This window comes from Buteo buteo, chromosome 13, assembly GCF_964188355.1.
Source record: "Buteo buteo chromosome 13, bButBut1.hap1.1, whole genome shotgun sequence".
In the NCBI taxonomy this organism is placed as follows: domain Eukaryota; kingdom Metazoa; phylum Chordata; class Aves; order Accipitriformes; family Accipitridae; genus Buteo; species Buteo buteo.
The window spans coordinates 22,385,392-22,407,002 of NC_134183.1; the positions used below are offsets into that span (position 1 = coordinate 22,385,392).

Consider the following 21,611-nt stretch of genomic DNA (forward strand, 5'->3'; position numbering starts at 1 on the left):
ACTTCACTGATTTACTGCATTGGAACCATTTATCTAGTGACAAGTCCTGCAGGAAGAAGAATGAGCCTAGCTGGTAAGTTTTTTTCAGAGAACAACTTCACCCACAACATCCCCTTTAAACCTTCTGGAGAAGGTACTGCTGCTGAAACCCATGAGCACTTTACGCCAATAACAGAGATATTTCACTGGGTAACTGAAGCAAATTTTCATATCTTAACCAACTGGAAGAATTTTGCAACATGATCACCAGAATCAGGAGTTCTACTTCAAGCTCACCATATCTCAAAATAGACTTCACCAGCTTCCGCACCCCATTCCATTACAGGGATCACATTATCTGGGGTCCTGCCACAGCATGCTGGGTCACAGCACCTACTTGGTAACAAGCACTTCCTTGCTATAATGTGATGGTGATAGTGACGAGACATGCATCTCCTCTCAGTCTCCTTATACTGCAATGATCAGACACAGACAAATGCTTTGGAACAGGAAGGGAACTAGGGCACCTTGGGGAAAAAAAAAAATAAAAATCCTCATCACATATGCCATGTGGAAATTCTCCACCTAAAACTCAGCCATAAGCCACCAATATCTGAATTTAAAGCAACCTGGGCAAACACAATAGAAGCCGTGAGCATCTGCCTAATCATCCAGTAATAATCACCATGGCTGTCAACCTTTACCATTGCCACAATACAAGCAAATATCACAGTGTTTCCCTGCTGCTTACAATGGCTTGGTGTGGATAGCCATGCCAAGTTACCTTCACAAGCACAGCAGCACACGGAGAAGAGGCCTCAAGGCATCCCTTCCACTGGTGTCAAACAGAAAACAGGAGCGAGATGCCAGCCCACAAGGAAAGCCTTCAGTGAGAAGTTCAGAAAGCCTTACCTATATACAGGGAGGAATCTTTACGCCTCACGTGGTCATCAATGTAGGAAACTCCCAGGGGCTGGACAGGGGTAGCACCAATGCCCAGGAGGACCTGTGCTCCAATGAGCAGCAAGTACATCATGTTGGTAGCAGTCCTATTCCTGCAGATAAGGTCCGGGTCTGGTCCCTCATCACTGGTGGACCCATTGGCAGCACACACATCCCTCCCTTCAGCCCCCCAGCGTATTTCTCCCGATTCATACTCGTACTGATGGGTCAGAAATTCAGGCAACGCGGAAAGGAGGGCACCCAAGGCCATGACTATCCCTCCACATCCTATCAAGCGTGGCCGGTGTCCTCGGGCTCCAAAGTAGCTCACGAAGAGGATGAGGGCCAGGTTGCCAATCTCGAAGCTGCTGGCAATGACTCCCACATCAGCACTCTGAAGGTTGAATCGCCGCTCCAAGGTGGTTAAAACACTCACCTACAACAGAGAAATCCAGAGAAAATTACTGAGAGGGAACACAACCTGCCTTCTGTCCTCCCCATATGTCCTGCTAAAGCATAAGTTTCCTTGACTTTCCCTTGGAGCCAAAACCATACACATCAACGACGTCCAAATCACAGTATAGTAGTAGTTGACCTCCAAGCATGATCTGACTGTTCAAATACAGCCACATCAGAAGGTCCTAACACCAAGTGACATTTCACAGCCTACCACCTGTCTGAGCACATGTTCACTTCCAAATTCCCGCGTACATCGATGTATATTTTGGGTGCCTGCAGAAACCCATGACTCGGTGACTGGTTAGCCTCTCTTTGGGCCCGCTTTCTATTTGAATGCACAGCCTTCACGTTGGAAACACTGTCCCACAGAACCAAGGCACAAACCACACCAAGCCTCACATCATGCCAGGCACCCAGTCTTTCTCTTGGAATGAACCGCAGTTAGTGAGCAGCAGAAAACCTTGTGGATACTTGACTCGCACACCAGCACGAGGCCATCAAGTCAGTCAGAGACAGTGATGCACAAATAGGCAATGTGGCCAGCATAGAAGGCTTCTATTAAAGTATATAAATAAAATGCTGATCAAAGGGTTTAAACTGTTTGTGGATTAGTTAATGACTGGGATTGTCACTTAGAGAATATTTTTTAAAAGACAGGCCAATTAAAGTTTACATAAAAGATTTAAATCCACCACGGGAAGATTTAACAAATGGTCTTTATTTAACACTAAGAGAGAAGCACATGAATAGTCTTCAAATATTTAACATTGCTGCAAAAAGGAATGACCTGTTCTTTGTATTCAAAAAGGGCAGGACAAGAAGTGACAGGTTTAAACTGCAGCAGAGATGATTCAAGTTAAATACAAGGTGGGGAGAAACTAGACTTTTACTGGTAAGGATTGTGAAGCGCTGAAATACACCGCCTGGAGAGGCTGCAGAGATCTTTAAAAGAGCATAGACCAGCATCTGTCGGGAAAGACGCAGGTATGACTGATCTTGCCATAGGGCAGGAAAATGAACCAGATCATCTCCTGAGAGTTCTTCCAGTCTTGATTACATGATGCAATGAAACACAATGTGGATTTTCTGCAAAAGTCATAGCACTGATCAGAGTATGAAAACGAAACATTAGGTACCTCACTTGCTGTCATCCCTACTCAAGGGAGGAAAACTCAGCGCATTCTCAAGTCTATAGCAGCGTCCCCCTTATACAGGGAAAAAAAACCCAAAACAAAACAAAAGAAATTTTGAACGTGTCACAGAAATGCCAAAAACTTTTACCTTGGATAAAAGACTATCTTGTTCTTCAGATTGCAAAAGATGAAGATATTTAAGGTTATCCTAAAACAGACAGGTTTTGCTATTAAAAAAAAAAAAAAGTGATAAAGACCTCGGAGCAGAAGGTAGCCCCTGGATAGAATAAAAATAGCCTCCCACTGGAGGCACTGAAAATCTTTGCTGATAAACCTCACGAAGCAGGAGCCAGTCTGACCGACTTTAAAGTATTCTGACAGCAGCTCTTCTCCGGGGGCAGTTAGCCTCTGTTAGGGTACATCAGGGCACTGTTGGACAAAGACAGCCCCATCGGCAACAAAACGGAAAAATGGAAACAACCCACTTCTGCTGCTTTGCATAAGCAAAAGCTCCCAAACCTGACCCTGATAAGTGTCCAAGTCAGATCTCCAAAACTGGATTGTTTTAATGTTTTCTGAAAATTCAGCCTTCATCCCATAGAGGCAGTTATCATTTTATACCACCACTGTAATCCTCCCCCACTAAAGAGCCAAGAACTGAGGCAAGGTGAACAAAAAAAAAAAAAAAACACAAAAAAACAAAACCACCCTAAAAATCAAACCCTATGACTCCAGGCAGTGCAATAGCAATAATTCTTCCCCACGCCAAAGCCAAGCGAAGATGAGCACGACAGAGGGAGAGGAGATCGCCACTTCACCTGAAAGATGGGGTGCAGGTACCTGCTGGGATGAAACAGCTCTGTGATTCACCAGGGGAAACGATGTCCCTCGTGCGAGGGCACAGCACGGCCTGTCCCTGCTCCAGCGACCTTGGCCGCGCTGCTCGGCAGGCAGTGCTTGAGCACACATCTAACGGCGACACCACTGCTCCCAACCCGCCGTGGGAGCCAGGGTGACACGGCTAAGCAGGCGGGGACAGACACTGCTAGAAAACACTACAGTGGGATTTTCAAAGCAAGGCACACCAAGGTGGAGGGATGCGGTCAACGTGCCATTGTCCCAGCCAGCCCCACCAGGCACTCGTGCAACAGAGCTACATTTATCATCCACAACACAGGACTGGTTTTGTTGCAAGGTGTGATCTAACAGGGCTGGTGCAGACCGACTGGTAGGACTCCAGACTTCAACACCGCACAGCAAACACCAACAAACGCCAAGCGATACAAAGCCGCCAGTATGGGAGCCCTCCTTCATGCTACCACCTCCAGCACATCCCTAGAAGAACTCGGCTATAGTTGAGGTCCCATGAACACCGTTTTTGGCAGAATCCCTCCAAGACAAGTATATAACTCTGAGCACGCAAACTCACATCCATGGTGCTCATTTCTGAGCTGCACCTACATAGGAAACTAATAGTTACTCATTACAGCTGTGTAAACTGAGGCACAGAGAGCCAAATACTGAGAAAAGTACAGTCAACAAAATTAATTTGTGATAGAATACTTTAGGCTGGGAGACTGAAAGCCAACAGAAGTGATTTCCCAAGGCCAAGTGGTATTATGTAGCTTTGGAAGTCTCTCTCACATTTTGACCTGGCTGCTGAATTTTAGGCTTTTACTATACATATATACAAGTGGCTAGAAAGCAGGATGGTATTTAGAAACACTTGGGTGCCACACAAGGGTCAGATTTTGGACAGCTGGATTTCAGATAAAAACCTGCACCATTTCTAAGTGCAGTTCACACTGACAGGTACAGTAAATTGGTGACAAACCTGGGAAATAAAGCCAGAAGTCCCAATTCTCATTCTGCTCTTATTTCAGTGGGACTTCAGTAGTTCTTTTCCTTTTTACAAAAGCTAAACTACTCACAATAGGGAAGCAGAGTCTCACCATCCCCTAACAGTTTCTTGCTTTGCTTTGATGAAGAGACTGAAACAAAAGGAGGAGAAGGAGGAGGAGAACACAAAGCAAAGTCCAACCCTCCTGATAAAAGCTGGCAGAAGTTCTCCTTATTCCTCTGGCCAGACCTCACTGCATTTCCCAGCTTGCTCCTTCTGACTGTAGCACTGCCACCCAGTGCTACCGGCTGTCTTTATTAAGTGGGGTATGGGGTGCAGTAGGGGGGCAACAGTGAAAGAACAAAATCATTACATCAGCCTTGAGCATCCAGAGGAAAACAGCATCCAAGTACAAAGCGCTGAGACCAGCATCAGCAGAGTAGCCTCCAAAACACTGACAGTCAGGGGTGGGGGGGGGTGGGGGAGAATAAATCCCAAAATAAAAATAGGGCTGGGAAATAAACTGTCAACGTGCAGATTTTTAGCCAGAGAACACTAGGAGCACAACTGCATTACATCCAGGGTGGTTGCAGCCCAGACAGCACAGCCCAAATTCTTGCTTTGACATTGGCTGTGACCTTAAATACACAGGCCGACTACAAAATCGGCATTAACACAGGAGAGATGTTACCTGCCTTTATTCAAAACTGATTCTAGCCATGGGCTGAGGTTTTTCTCCCACCCTTCTCTATACCCCATCTTTACGGGGCTTCCTGCATATAAAGTGTAATCTGACTAAATACTTGCAGTTTGCACGTGGGATGCTCCCGGTGCCCTTCTAACTGGTAGATAAAAGAGCACTGTATTGCCCGTATTCCCTTTCACAAGCCTGCTCCCCAGCAGATAGGCCATCACTGCTCCTAGACACTAACTCTATTTAACGCGAGTTACATAAAACGTTGCAAAAGACACGACAGGTCCCTGTAAAATAGTGACATCACGTGAACAGGCTGCAAGGATTATAAAGAGTCCCTGTGCGCTGAGACCAGGTTGAGCATTCAAGAGGGCAGTCCACGTGGATGTTGCTTTAATAGCAGGGACGAGGAGAATGGAGTGGTGAGGCAGTACAGGCTTCAGATGGACAACCTCCTGCTAAAACACAGCAGGGAACACAAGGAGCCCACGTTATTAGCTGCGAAGCTGCTATTTCCTGGCTCCTGTCAATTTACACAGCTGTTTTGCCAGGGCTGGAAAGAACAGATTAAGAGGCTATTCAGTCAAAAAAGCTTCTAATGTAAGATGAAAACAGTTACCAGGAAGCTATTACAACATCCAGTAAAACTCATGCAGACAAGATAACATGAGACACATGCGGTTTGACCCCAGAAAGTTAGTGGTGTGAAACCACCCACTGGACCAGACAAGTCCAGAGAACGCATAAGAGGACAGAGGTAGAGACAGCGTTGTAATTGTGGCAAATGCCAGTGCCCACAATGTTGGGAACAGTACTGAAGCTACAGCTTTGTATGGGTACATCCCTGTGCTAAAGACAGTGGTACCTTGCCTGTTGCTCTTACGCCCTCCTGTCTGTCCTGCAGACCAGCGCCTAGCAGGTCACTGAGGCTCTCTGACTAGCAAAGTCCTTCAGCTGCAGCACTGTACACAGCCCTCAATCGTGCCAGCCTCGTTGCCTTTTTCCATGTCTCAAGGTCTCCACCAGCCCCTTTGATAGGAACTGCCTTTCTGTGTCTAACCGCATCCTCTGTCTCCAGCAGGACTCACGTTTCACCCACTCCAGACACCTCCCACCCAGTTTTTAGCAGCAGATCCACTAAGATTTAGCTATGGCATTAGAGATATCAACAGAACCATGCAGCTGTTGTTACTCCACAAGTTCATGCTCCTCCAGACTAAGTCTATCCAGATCAGTCAATTGGACCACTGTAAACTAAATCAGGTTGGGCATCTGTGTACCTTGCTCATGCAGAAAGTGGGCTTGCGATCTAGAAAAATCACGTAACCCAGCCTTCTCCCTTTCTGTGAACACACCGCCTAACACACAATAACAAGAAGTAATTAAAACTTACACCGTGCTTGCACTATCTCTTCTTCTTACAGAGCCACAGAAGTCTGCACACACACATTTCATCTCATGCGATTTCGAAGACTAAGCTCAAAAGGACCTGGGCTAAAGGGGCCTCCTAAGTCCACCGTAAAACACTCTTCAATGATGGAAAAAGGAAAATGATCTCACATAACGCACACAGTGATAAGTGACCCACATCAAAAGAAAAAAAAAAAAAAAAAAAAAAAGGAAAGACATCAATCACCACCTTAAAATTTTCCAGCCAAAGCAACTTCTATAGCAACCCCTGTAACTAAATCCAGGGAAGCTTTTGCCATGCTATTCTGGACTTATTTCAATAATACATGCTCACATTCATCATTCCTATCTGTCCCAAATCTATAGATCTTGGCATTTCTGAAGCAAGGTAAATTTGTTCTCTCTATAGGCTGTTTATTTTATATTAATGCTCAGCAAAAATGCAGTCCACAAACCTGCTTCACACTATTGCCCCACTTTATCACTAAGAAATGAACCGAAGGCTGGGGACACCATTATGGAGTCAGAGACACAATGCATAGAAAATGAATATCATATTGTTCGTATCTCCAATGATCAAGTCATATTCACCCACAGAGTCTACAGATAAGTTCATTGTATTAATAATACAGGGTTATATATAGAAAACACATTGACTTTATGCCTGAAGGGCCTTTTTAAAAGGCTCCTTTTTAATGTAAAATACATTTTCTCAGTTATGTGGTAAAAGATCGGACTTGAAGAGACATGTCTGCAGTGCTACAGGGTGTAAAATAATTGCCTGGCAACTATGTTCCCAAAGGAAAACAAACGTGAACCGTCTCCCATAGTCTCCATTACAGAGCTGGGAAACACAAGGTTCCTCAAAGAGCCAAAGTGACCATGCCAGGAAAAGCCGCTGCTTCCACACACCTCCACCCACTTCTTCAGATGTCACCTCATCCTCTCTTCCAGCAGCCATGCAGGACAGGGCAAAGGGCATCCCATAGTTGGAGGCAAGGTCTCCTCCCCATAGAGCTGGTACCCGTGGGCTCAGCCTGCCTTGCCACCCACTCTCTGAGCTGACAGCACAGCCACCAGGCTCAGGCTCAAGCCCAAGGGAACGGCAATGATCCTCTGCTCTGATGTTTTTCTGCTCTGCAGTTCCAGCGTTCAGATGATCACTTGGGGTTGAGTCCAATTTTTTTAAAAAGCAGACAACTCCCTTGGCATTTTATCATAAAATGGTTTGGGTTGGAAGGGACCTTAAAGATCATCCAGTTCCAACCCCCCTGCCAAGGGCAGGGACACCTTCCACTAGGCCAGGTTGCTCAAAGCCCCATCCAACCCGATCTTGAACACTTCCAGGGATGGGGCATCCACAACTTCTCTGGGCAACCTGTTCCACTGCCTCACCACCCTCACAGTAAAGAACTTCTTCCTAATATCTAATCTAAATCTACCCTCTTTCAGTTTAAAGCCATTACCCCTTGTCCTATCACTACACTCCCTGATAAAGAGTCCCTCCCCATCTTCCCTGCAGCCCCCCTTTAGGTACTGGCAGGCTGCTATAAGGTCTCCCCAGAGCCTTCTCTTCTCCAGGCTGAACAACCCCGACTCTCTCAGCCTGTCCTCATAGGAGAGGTGCTCCAGCCCTCTGATCATCTTCCTGACCCTCCTCTGGACCCTCTCAAGCAGTTCCATGTCTTTCTTATGTTGGGGGACCCAGAGCAGAACGCAGGACTCCAGTTGGGGTCCCACAAGAGCAGAGGGGGACAATCACCTCCCTTGACCTGCTGGTCACACTTCTTTTGATGTGGCCCAGGATACAGTTGGCTTTCTGGGATGCAAACACACATGGCCCAGCCTGTATTTGTGCTTGGGATCGCACTGACCCATGTGCAGGATCCTGCACTTGGCCTTCTTGAACTTCAGGAGGTTTGCACAGGTCCACCACACAGTTTGGTGTTGTCAGCAAACTTGCTGAGGGTTCACTCAATCCCACTGTCCATGTCGCCGACAAAGATGTTAAACAGCGCTGGTCCCAATACCGACCCCTGAGGAATGCCACTCGTCACTGTTCTCCACTTGGACATCGAGCTGTTGACTGCAACTCTTTGAGTGCGACCATCCAGCAAATCCCTTAACCACCAAGTGATCCATCTGTCAAATCCATATGTCTAATTTAGAGACACGGATGTCGTGCAGGACAGCGTTAAAGGCTTTGCACAAGTGCAGGTAGATGACATCCATAGCACTTCTCTTATCCACCAACAGTGTAACCCCGCCATAGAAGGCCACCAAAGTTGTCAGGCATGACCTGCCCTTAGTGAAGCTATGTTGGCTGTCACCAGTCACCTCCTTGTTTTTCCATGTGCCTTAGCATAGTTTCTGGGAGGATCAGCTCCATGATCTTGCTGAGCACAGAGGTTAGACTAACTGGCCTGTAGTTCCCCGGGTCTTCCTTTTTTCCCTTTTTAAAAGTGGGGGTTATGCCATGGATTTGTGTACCTTCAGGTTCCTCAGATGGTCTCGAACCTGATCTTCTCCCACAGTGGGTGGTTCTTCATTCTCCCAGTCCCTGCTTTTGCCTTCTGCGACTTGGGTGGTGTGGCTGGAGCACTTGCCGGTGAAGACCGAGGCAAAAAAAGTCATTGAGTACCTCAGCATTCTGTGTCCCAGGTAACCAGTTCTCCCATTTCCTTCTGGAGAGGACCCACATTTTTGCTAGTCTTCTTTTTTTATCACTGATGTAACTATAAAAGCTTTTCTTGTTGCCTTTGACATCCCTGGCCAGATTTAATTCTATCAGAGCTTTAGCTTTCCTAACCTGATCCCTGGCTGCTTGGACAATTTCTCTGCATTCCTCACAGGCTACCTGTCCTTGCTTCCACCCTCTGTAGGCTTCCTTTTTGCGTGACAGACGGACCCCATCAGTGCCCAGTAGACCAGATTTCTCAAAGCAAGTCCTATGGTCTAAGTAGCCAAACTCCTGGCTCTAGCATCAGTCCTGTAACTATTTGTTGATTCACCAGATTTGACTAACCCTTTCAAACCCCTTCCCTTTGACCAGGAGGACTGATGAAAAAACTACTTGCACTCCGGAGTCCCTTACCACTGCTCCCAGGGCTCTGTGATCCTTCTTGATACTCCTCAGACTGTTCCTGGCTGTATTGCTGGTGCCCACATGAAACAACAGCAGCAGATAATAGTTGGTGGACTGTACAAGGCTTGGTAGTCTCTCGGTGACATCCCCGATAGGAGCCCCTGGTAGCAGGACACCTCTCTAGAGAGTGCGTCAGGTCAGCAGATGGGTGCCTCCGTACCTCTCAGAAGAGAGACACCTACTACTATCCCTTAGTGGCACTGGTTGTTACACGGGGAGCACATAGGGCTGCCTTACTCGGCTCCAGTGTGTCTCCTGATGTGACAGGTCCTTCCTCTTCAGTCTGCAGGCGGTGAAGCAGTTCTGCAAGGGCACTTCAGGCTTTGGGAGAAGTCTCTTCCTCCTGCAGGTCCTTGGCGTTGCAAGCTTCCGTTCTTGTGCATTATTGCCCCCCCCAAGCTCTTCCCTGTGTGCCAGTGGGGGAGTTTTTGGCTGTTTGGCCATGGGTCCACTGACGACTGTGCTCAGAACCAGCTATCTAACTCCTTCTCAGCCTCCCTGATGTTACGCAGCCTTCTCACCGCCTCTTGCAGCTCAGCCACCTGCTGCAGGAGGTCCTCCACCTGGGCACACCTTTTGCAGGCAGCTCTGCTGCCTGTCCCTGCCCCAGGAGAAAGGTCTAGGCTCTTCCTGCAGTCTGAGGTCTGCACTGCAGCTTCTCCCTTCAGCAGGTCCGTCTGGGTAGAGGCATTGGCCACCACTGGGGTAGATGGGGCAGACCTGCCAGCCGGAGCTGCAGCCTTTGCACTCAGACGACTATCCACCATTCTGGCCATTCCTTTGCTATCGGATGGCTGGGAGGAGGGCAACAAGCTTAATACTCTTTGCCCAGCCCCAGGCGTCAGCATTCCTTGCTGTTCCCCATCCTGCTGAAACAGTGAAGGCATCAGGACCTCCCATCTCAGGCTGCTGATCACTTGTTTCAACACCATTCCTGATCCAGTAAAGTCAGTGGAAACTTAAGAGATGTTCTCACTGCAGATGCTGGCAACCCACGCTGGCTTTGGGCACATGAACATAAGGGAAAACAAAAAAGGGTGGCGATATGAACACACCCAAGCTGGCTCTGCTCAAGGTCTGGAAATCATCTCTGCATAGAAATTTGCATTCACATGACAGGGATAATAGACGCCACAGCTGAACCACTGCTGAGAAGTAGGGTGTTATTAGCTTGGCTGTTGCTGCATGTGCCTATGCTGTTTCTAGGCCAGCACTGGAAAATCTGCAAGTTACTGTACTGGTGCCACGACGAGTTTGCAGCTCGGATCTATGCCTCACTGGTTGAAAAATTAATTTTATATTCTAGTGACCAGCTCTGAGATTACTGACACAATCCAAATTAAGCACACATTGAAGGTCAGGATTTTCAGGGGCCTGAGTAGAAAGGGTATTACTCTGTGCAGCCAGAGAAACAGCACACCGCACTCCTGCTCGAGGCAAGACACGTATTTTTGGCAACCCCTCCTCTCTAGCACCATGCAGAAAAGTCTTCTGCCATCTCTTGTACCCCACTGTACATCTCTCCACATTTCAGTAGTTGAAGCATCCTGTGCCACTTGCCCTCAGCCAACGCAGGGCACAAAGCAAGTGTATCTGGGTCACCCTTTGCGGGTTACGCAGCTATGCCACAAACACAGCAATGCTATATGCTGTTGCACATTGCAAACGGAGCAAAGAGCAGTTGGCACCCACAGAAGATATCCTGTTTGGTCAGGAGTTGATACACCAGTGCAAAGCCACAGTTTGTTTCAAAGTAGCTTAAAACAGAAAAAAACCCCTCGCGTGCCTCTCAAAGTTAAACAAGTGTATTTTCCACTACTCTAGTGAAACTGGGATCCATACTGATCAAATATGCAACATAAAAACCTGACCTCTAATCCAGGCAATCATTGCAGCAATCAGCAAGGCAACTGGGCTGTCGTTATCTTCCCCATTTGTTTCTTAAGGATCCTGCATGGGACACAAGGGACTGACCCCCTTTCCCTGCCTCCCCTGAGGAAGAGAAGGAACACTGCCCCATTTAGAGAGGTGTGAACAAAAAGATCGTCAGGGGTGTTATTTGCAACTACCCCCTCACATCCATCATGGAAAGTTAGCGTGAGTCACCGACAGCTCAAAATAGAGCCAGGTACAGAGCACCAGGCCACACCGAACTTCCTAGTAAAACTTGAAAGGCTTTTTCTGCTGCTCTGCAACAGATGTGCACCATGGCTGAGATCTGCATTTTGTTAACCTTTTGAAGTCCCAACATATGGTGATATTATCACAACTGCAGACTGATTGTCCACGCAAGCTTTCTGCCTCCAAGTCTGCTGCTGTTCAAGATTCACCTCACTGTGGGAAGGCAGGTAATATTTTAGTCTCTGACAAGTTATCTACATAAATACATCCCATGCCAGAATCCATTTGTAGCCTACACTGCTCTTTAGCAGCACACAAACAACAAAGCTAGTGGATATTTGAATCCTTATTTATTTTTAAATGTTATGTCATTTTCACTGGCAGCAAAATAATGCATCATAAGCATACTAAGAAGCACAAACCTCAACCCTGTAACCGTATTTTTGCGAGCTTTAAAAACTGTAGCACAGAACAGTGCCGCCGGCACATTTCAAACCTGGAGGATGAAGAATTCCGCGTGGAATAAGAGCACAGCAGCAGGGGCTCGTGAGCAGGGGCAGCCACTTAGCTCTGTCAAAGTAAACAGCCAAGGGAAAGCAGCCAGAGCATCTTTGACACATTCAGAGATGGATCTCCTTTTTTTCCTGTGGCTGGCAAGTAGGTGTACAAAGCCAGATGAAGAAGAATTTAAACTGTATATAAGTCAGATGTAGGCTCCTACAGCATCAAAGGCACTCTTGGCCATATAAAGGACTGGCAACAAGATTCATACGTGGGTCTGGGACTCTGCAAACAGGGCACCATCGCCCAAGGTTCACTTCCAGTGGCAAAGGAGATGAAACTCATGTCTCTGGAAGACTGTTAACAGGAAAAAAGTCCCTTCCTAAGTACTATCAAAGCACTGGAGAGGCAGGATTGTAAGCTGTCACACTGCAACACCCTCACTTCCCCGCCTCCCCAAATCAATGCAAGTTTGCTTGTTTACCTAGTAAAATATTTCCTAACACAACACTTTTATGCCTGCAGAGAAGGCTTTCTACTATAAACAGGGCTACTTACCACAGCAGAAACCATAACACAAGCCTGGCAAGAAAACCTGTCATGCAAAGGACTTCATGTTATCTTAATTTATGAACAAGAGCTGAATTCAGGGCTAAGGGTTGCATCCGAGTTATGCCACAGTGCAGATCAAGAAGAGATGCCTGTGGAGCTGGTTGCAGAAGCATTCCCAGCTGCCAGGCACGAACCAGGGCAGAAGTGACACAGGCAGGACACTCTGAAGCAGCATTAATAAAAGCTTTGATGGAAGCTGAATTCAGTTTTCACGGTTGGAGGACAACAGTGATTATATAAAGGCTATATACTGAGAGAGGAGGTTTTCTGACAAGTCCTACTACTTTTCTCCTCATCTGCTCTGGCTCTGCTGATATCTCTCGTACTCCACTCCCTACCCAGCAGCAAGGATGCCTGGCTACAACAAATGGGAACTCAGCTTTGGGAGAAGTTAGAGGCATTTCTCATCAACCGGTACATGAAACGCTTTAATTTAGTAAGCCTGGGGAGGAAGGAAGCCATTTAAAAGGGAACCAACAAAATGGCCACATTGTATTGTGATTCATAATAACTCATAAAAGAAACACCAAATTACTGTAAGCATCTGCAGGTGGAATTAGGGTCTCTCTACCACTTAACTAGCAACACCCTGAGCTTGTCCCAACGCTACATGAGCTGCTTGCTTATCCCCATCTCACACCCTGCAGCCTACACAAGAGCTGTCCATGTCATCCTGCTTATTTGCTAAGTAACACCCTCCTACAAAGCTGTTCACAAACGACTCATTTCTCCTTCCACGTCGTCTCTGTGCAGAGCCAAGGGTACGAACGGGAGCTGCGTGCCGGCTGCTGCTGAACTTCCCGTTGAAGAATGGGGCAGGTTGGGAGGTGAGCACGGGGGGGCTTATCGTGTAAACAGACAAGTCAGGGCTTGAAGGTGATCTTAAATCTATTCCCATCTGAGAACCTGGTCATTATCTCAGCATTTCCTGTGTGAAGAATGGTGGGGTGGAAGTCGTAAAGGGCAGACTTGTGACATTTGCATGTTTAAGTTTGGCAGTCCCGAGTGCAACACAAGTCATGCAACTTTATATCCTGTACCATCGTATCATCCCCCCATTTTGCCACTTCTCAAAGGCAGCAAGCCTCTTTCCTCCTGAACAGAAGGCAATTTACAAGTGTCTTTTAAAATAACACACACAAAATAACACATAGGGAATAAAAAGATTCTTACAGTTGAAGAAAAATTAAATGAGAGATCTAGCTAGAACTTGCAGACTTGTCATAATCTCACTTGTCTCAATGTGTCCCCTGTAAAATGGAGATACAGGCAACGAGATGTCTCACCAGATGATGGGAGCTCTGGTCCTTAGGATTCACTGTGAAGCGAGCTATCAAAAAGCCAATGAACAAATGCATCTGCTGTGGCTGTACACAACAAGTGGCTGAATTTCACCCCTGTGTCTGCAGGATTAACAATAACCCATGTCAGAGACAGGCACCGAACAGCAGCTGACAGGATCCCTTCACTGTAGAATCACCAGACCCTGCAAAAATTCAGCTAGCACATGCAAGGAAAACAGAAGTCACCACCTCTTCTACTTACCTAACAGAGTCTGACATGAGCAAAAGCACAATGCAAGAGAGGTTCCCATGGAGGACCACTGCTCCTACAGCAGGGGCACACCAAATTCTGGGAGGAATCCAGAATTCAGGCACTGCAGAGTAGCAATGGTTTCGCCTTCAATGTTTAACACCAGGACAGAGACATTCACTAACCAATTAGTTAGCGCAGCCAACACGAGTGCTATCTCTTTCCTCCTTGTACTTTCCCAACCTCTGATTTCTCTTAACCTGATTTTGCAGGTGCATGACAGACCAGCCAGGACAAGAGCTGCACACATGGCTGCAGTATTCCCACCAACATGCATCTGTCATCTCCCACTGCATTGCTCAAAGCCATATAAAGCTTTGCTGGGAGATATACAGCAAGCAAGGGAAATGAAAGCCATATGCATGAAACCAAGCAAGACAAAGCCCCTGATATGTCAGCAAAGTGGCCCATGCAGCCTCTGAGCATGGGTTTCTCAAACTGGGAGATGACATTAGTGGACTTGTGACAGAAAATAGGGATGAGTCCAGTCCAGATTGCATGGGGAAAGCCGGAAAACTGGTGCTTGCATTAGCCTGTCTGCAGGTTACATTAACCGAGAGGATTTTACCAGTGGAAAGATCATTCTTCATTCAGTCTCACTACCTGCTATGCTAGATCTTTTGACTTCTTTAACCCAAGCCAATTAAAGCTTTCCTCACAGCTCCATGCCCATTTTCTTCCCATTGCACATATCCTCTGCAGCCATTCCAAATCCCATGTTTTCATCTCCTTCCACAGTTCTTCACTCATCCTTCGCAGACAGCTTCTACACGAAGTTCATTCTTTTTATACTCAGCTTCTCGTTGGTTCCCACCTCCCCAAGGCACTAATTACAATACAGTTTATTAGCCAGGCACGTAACATTTAGACTCTAAATTTGGCCTGCTTTGAATGAAGCTAGACACCACTGAAGCAGTCCACTGCAGTGCATAACAGGGAAGGAGATTTTTCAAAAGCACTTTAGTGGCTTTGGAGCAAGAGTCCCATTTTGAAAGAGACACTTAGAGAAGTCACTTTTGTCAATGAGAGTATGGCTCAGAAAGCATCTTTGAAAAATAATACCCTCAGGCTCTTTTAAAATCCATCACTGCCAAAGAGCAAGTAAAGCAGCCCTGAGTAGTCTTTTCCTGTGAAGGCTCAAAAAACAAAGGGCTAGATGCTTCAACCCTGTGGTTTCAGGCAGGTGTGAAGGAAGCTGTGATACCATTCAGCTGGCAACAAGGCTGCATCATAGCCTAGGGAGAAGCCTCACAGATCAGCCACAGGTAGGATAACGTGAAATTACTAGCCCATTAATTCATTTAATTCAACTTGTTATGGTAGCTGATACAGACCTGGTTCAGGGTCCAAGCCAAGATGCCTCTTTCATTCCAGTTACCGTCATTGTAGCAGCTGAGTGCCCGTCATCCCAGCCCACAAGATGCCCATGAAGCCAGACAATACCACAGCTAGCACATTTGCTGATGGAAAGAAAAAGCCCAAAGAAGGGCTTGGGAAGTCCACGACAAAGCAAGGAAATGAGTCCAAACATCCCTAGTCTGCATCTTCACCAGTAAATACAAATAGTAGTTGTGTCTCAGCCAACAAGCATTATCCCATGGGCAAAGCTGTCCACTCCCAAGTCTGCCACATGTCACATTGTCCAAATAGGAATAAAAACAGATTTTTCTGGGCACGAACATTAGTCTTGACTGATGAAGGGAGTCAGTTTGGACATGACAACACTGGACAGCCAGCTGCAAAGTAAAAGCCTGGCTTGAAAACTTTACCCATGTGTGGCAGGAATGTTCCTCCGTCCCTGCCAAGATGCCACCATCGACAGAATCTGCCTAGCCAATATTGGCTCAGAGGAAACAAGTTGCTGTTCCCCCATCATTTAATCTCTCACTTGCATGAGCAGCAGGGACGAGGGAGAGGGCAGGGAAATACAGTGACATGGACTCCTGGAAACACTCGATGAACTCAGTTTTTCATGATGCTGTCTGGATACCAAGAGTTCTCAGTGTAATCAGGATGCTGAGAACCAAATTGAAAGTGTCTGAATCTACACACTATGCACCATAGGGGGTAAATAAAGGAGAAAGCAAAGGTTATTTTAGTTTCAACTTGCACTTCCAGTGTAGCAAAGTTCTGTGCATCTCTTAAAGACCCCATACCTTGAAGCTTCAGTGCGATGCCTAAGAGAAATCCGTAATGTTTTGGTCAAATTCAACATTGGAGTAACCAGACACACTCCATTCATGCCAAAAGGCACTGTTAGCACTTTGCCACAGGCCATTTGCAGAACATTTTTGTTTGTTTTGGCCATCCACCCCCCCAAAAGTAACGCCATCTCAGAGCAAGTCATTTTGAAGATGGGGACACAGAAGTATTGAGCTGGGACATTACAGGAGAGCCTGGAAAAAAGCTTCCAGACATGAGACCATACAACCTTATACTGATTCCCAGACTCACTGTGGCTTCTACAAGAAAGAAATCCAATTCATTGAAGCCATATGACTATTTGCTGCAGCCCCACTTGAAGCTCCTTATGTAAAAAGAACTCTCCAAGAAGTTAAATTCTGCCTTCCTACCTCCATCCCAAACTCTCCCACTCTCCCTCCCTTGACTCAAAATCCCAACTGTGCAGAGTCCACAACTGGTTTCAAGCCCTGACCCTGAAGAAATAAAATAAAAATCTTGTGTCCTGGATGAAAACGAGCCAGTTTCTCCAGCCAGGCACCCTCTCATCCCAGCAATGCACTGAAAGCAGAGAGAACTTTGGAATCAGATTTACCTCTGAGTTGTTACCCGGCTAAGCAGTTGCTCACTGGATATCTGCCCACAGAATATCAACGATGGAGCTTATTAATGTGGGAGCAACTTGAAAACTCAGATAGCGACAAGGGACTCTGGGCACTGTTCAGAGATATACTTCGAGAGTTTGCAATTTGAAAACGTCACAGAACTGATTCTAGAGGCTGCATCCAATATTTCCCAAGAGTCATTATACACAACTACAGTAATTCATTAGGGATCTATTTAAATAAGAAGGCAAAATAAAAATTCTGGCAAAAAGCTTGTCCAGCATTGAATTAAGCTGAATGATTCACATCAATAAATGCCATCTCAGCTACAAGAGGCTACACCATAAGCCCCAAATACTTCCACAAGACACAGCAAGAAGAGATTTGAAACTTCGGCCTTCTTGGTAAGAGCTAGCACTGAGATTAAGAGCAACACAGCAGCCTTGATGCATCCTAATCCACAGAAAACACTGGACTTCTGTATAGGGCCAGCATTCGAGAAAGCTTGTACAGTTGCGCCAAATGACACAGCAAACCCACAAAGCTGTGCCTCTAGCACATGGTTTGCTAGCGTGGCTTAACTTCAATAGCCATCGAATAACTCCCAAGCTGTTTTTGGAATCCATTCATTCACAGAGAGATTTGCCAATGCAGAAGTGGCCTCAATTGAGCAAATAAACTCTTGGAAGCGAATGGTTTATCTAGCTCCATGGAATACTTGAAATCCTCCCTTTTCAGCCTTTGCTCTCAAGTTCTTTCAAGTTGGTAGGTTTGAATTCCAAAGACTAGGGGAAAGCTTTTCAGTAACCTCAAGCCAGCTCCCTTGATATACCATTCTTCTTAATAGTACTAAATATCACAGATTACAGCAAGAGAAGAAACAGAAAACAAAACCCAACCTAGACTAGCATCATAGCACTGTGACCCAAGGGCTCAAGCTAACCATGTGGTTTTTGACACCACATTTTGACGACAGAAATACAAACGTGGGGCCAAAGCACCCCTCTCTAGACCAAAGCCGGAGAACACAAGATGTGGCAGACTCCTGCAGGAACACAACCGAGCTCAGTGGGTGTTCACTGCACTAATCACCTCGGATGAGACTGACTACCCGATCACCAAAACCAGCTGATGCTACAAAACTAACATCACTGCCCTTCACAAACAAGCATCTCTAGACAAGGCATCCCTTCAGCTAAAGCTCCTGACCCTCAGCCAGCAGCTGCGCTGACTTCAGACATAAGGACCTGCATTATAACTAGCCATAGGCAGCAGGAAACAAAGTGTGCATCTCATGCAGAGGCTGAAAGGCCCATTGTAATTAACCACTCTCAGCCCTGTACGTTGAACAAGACAAAAACAAAACCCACAGTTTTCTTTTGCTGGTAAGCCCTAAAAATGCTGCCCACTATTTCACATAAAGCGCCTATACGCCCAACGCTGTCTCTGCCCATCACACAAACCGCAGCACTTGGCAGAGGCTATGGGGAAGGTTAATTCCCACAATAATCAAATTTTACAAACAACGCCTGCAGGACAGAAAGAACGTCACCATGTTTTAGTCCCACAGACGTGTTTCTCCTTCGGCTGAACCTGCTTGCTGCCCAGTGGCACACCACAAAAACCAGCAACTGACCACCAAGTGCAGACAGGATCCAAGCACAGGGAAAACCAGTTACCCAATGCCAGCCAACATCTCTGCAACGAGCATGTTGATGCTCAAACATGATTAACGCTTTAGCTCATGGGCGAGGGCGGATGCTCTCCCAGCAGAACGCAGCGAGCAGCCGATGGAGACACGCTCCCAGTGAGCCTGGGAAGAAGGGGTGGGATGGGGGGAAGGTGGTGTTTCAATTTTTGCCTTTGTTTTAAACATTCAAATCTATTTTAATTGGCAATAAAAATTAATCTTTCCCAGGTCAAGTCTGTTTTGCCCCTGACAGTAATTACTACTTTTTACCTCAACCTACGAGGTTTTTCACCTCATTTTCTGCCCCCACCCTGTTGAGAACGGGAATGAGAGCGCGGCTGGGTGGGCGGCTGGCTGCAGTCCAAGGTTAACCCACCACAACACCTCACCAAGCAAGGTGGATGCTCTTTAAAAAGAGAAAAGTTAAAGCTTTAAGAACAACTTGGCAAAAATAGCTTTACTAAACCATGACAATGACAGCTCTTCCTGCAGCTCAGAGAAATGATGAGAAGTAAGCCATAGGACTGAGAAACTAGAAAACTAAACTCAAGTTTTTCCTCTTTAAAAATCAAGACCTAGTTACATATTGTTATTTTTCTGTTGTTTCCCAGTTACAGGGAAAGAAAGGATCAACCCCTACTTTGGCATCTCAATACATCATGCAACACTCGAACCGTGTCAGGATGAGAAGTAAGCATGTTTCCAGCAGATGAAAGTCATTAGTGCGGCACAACAAGCAGCAGGACACTACTGGGGGCATTTCTCCTTCATATTTTTCAAAATCTTTTTCTTTTAGTCAGTATTTTTAGCTTCTCTTTTGGAAGCTTCAAATGCTGCCCCTCCTCTCCCTTGACATTTCTCAGTATAGACATGTATATGTGTACATACAGGTCTGGTATTATTCAGAGGTGAAGGGGACTCGTCCAGCTACTGTACCACGCAAGGCACATGCCAGGCCTCCTGCAGCCTTTCAGAGATTCCCTTCTAGTCAAAGTGTGAGGTTTGGCCCACACTCCAGCATCAAGCAACTCCGGAACAACTCTCTGGTCTACTGCTAATGATGTGCCAAACAGTGTTTGCACGAAGCTGAGGAGAGAAGTGGAAAGAGGTAGCAGCTATTTCACATCCTCCTTTTCAGAAATAAAACCCAAGAACCCCAAAGCAACCTTTCTGCAGCTCTTCCTGTTGAAGTTCCACCAGAAAAAACAAAGACCATCCATTGTTTAACACCACAGGTTGCAATCCTATGAAGTTAAAAGTGTTTTCTCACCCCCTGTTATACCTTTGGAGAATTAAAGGGATGAAACAAATCTGAAACTACAGAAGACTCAGAACTCTGTCCCGATACAGCAAACATACCCATCACTGCTAGCCTCTGGCCACCCTGCATGCAAACATAGGTGCTCCTTGCTAGTTGAGAGCATGCAAAGCTCCCATCTAATACAGGTTCCAAGCAGACTCCAGGAAAAATACTTACTTTTCACCTTATATAAATTTATAGAATAATTCATCTGATTTAGTAACATAGAAGGCACCACTACCTGGCACCTCAACTGTAAAGCAATTCCATGTCGTTTCATTGAATTCTTCAGGCATTAAAATGTTAAGTATCACCTTAAAATACACACATACAACATACACTACTAGGCTGTTTCTTATATATTGTCCCAAAACCAATGCCGATTTCAATTCAGCCAAAAATCCCCTGGGGGGGGGGGGGGGGAATATACCACTATATGTTTTTAAAAATGAAAAGGGAAAAATTTCTGAAAGGTTTCTGTATTCTTCTACACCCACACCCCACAACTCTTCCCAAACAGCCAAGCTTTCTTTCAGTTTCAGAGTGGGGCGAGTGGAGGGGAGCAGAAGAATAATAGAGAAAAAGTTGGATTCAGATGCAAACATCAAAGCACACACCCCCCCCCAAAAAAACCACCTTGAAAGCAAATCTGCCATAGTTCCTTCAGAAACCATAATGCTGGGTGAGTCACAAAGACCTTAATACAACTGAATTATCCAGGTTCCTTCAAAAACTTCACTGTCATTTTATGGATCACCATAAAACTGAATTTTAAGTCTTTTTCCACTTTCAGTAAACTAAGGCATTATAATTATACAGGTGAACAGCATGGTAAGTGTTTTAAAAGGACATTCAAATATTAAAAATAAGACATTTCCAGCAATCCTTGCCCAGAAAACAGATCATTATGTAGCATGGAAAAACAACTTTTGTGCTCCCACACCTGCCCCCCACAACCACTTATCTAAAAGTCACTGGGCCTGCGAACATGCAGAAATCATCCATGCAATAGCTGCAGACGCTAAAAAGATTAAGATGTTAAAAAAATACAGGGAAATCAGCTGGCTTCTTGGCAAGGAGAAAGGATACTACAAAGAGAGAGAGGCAACAGAGAGCAAAACCAAAAACCAAACCAAAGCAAATTGGTTTTCTTCTTCCTGAACCATAGAAAATAAATAACAATGATGATAAATATTCAAGCAAACCTGAAATAAAGATTTTGCTTTTATGCCGCAAGCAGTCATCTAAAATTATTGAGTGTGTTCAGGCACTGCTGCAATATGAGCCCCAGTAAAAGATCTTCAATTTCAATACAACGGGCACTGTGCAACAGCAGAAGGAGGGAGCCCGCCTCACTCACTTCAGTAAGGAATATTTAGGTATCAAAATGCAGAAACGCATCACAT

The 21,611-nt window shown here is 45.9% G+C and overlaps 1 protein-coding gene across 1 annotated transcript in view; it reads right to left on the bottom strand.

Moving 5' to 3' along the window:
- Nucleotides 1–21,611, bottom strand: part of SLCO3A1 (solute carrier organic anion transporter family member 3A1) — a 154,170-nt gene that overhangs the window by 124,981 nt on the left and 7,578 nt on the right. Inside the window, exon 2 of the mRNA XM_075045058.1 lies at nt 892–1,357. Within this exon, the coding sequence (XP_074901159.1) occupies nt 892–1,357 (466 nt within the window). The remainder of the gene's footprint in view (nt 1–891; nt 1,358–21,611) is intronic.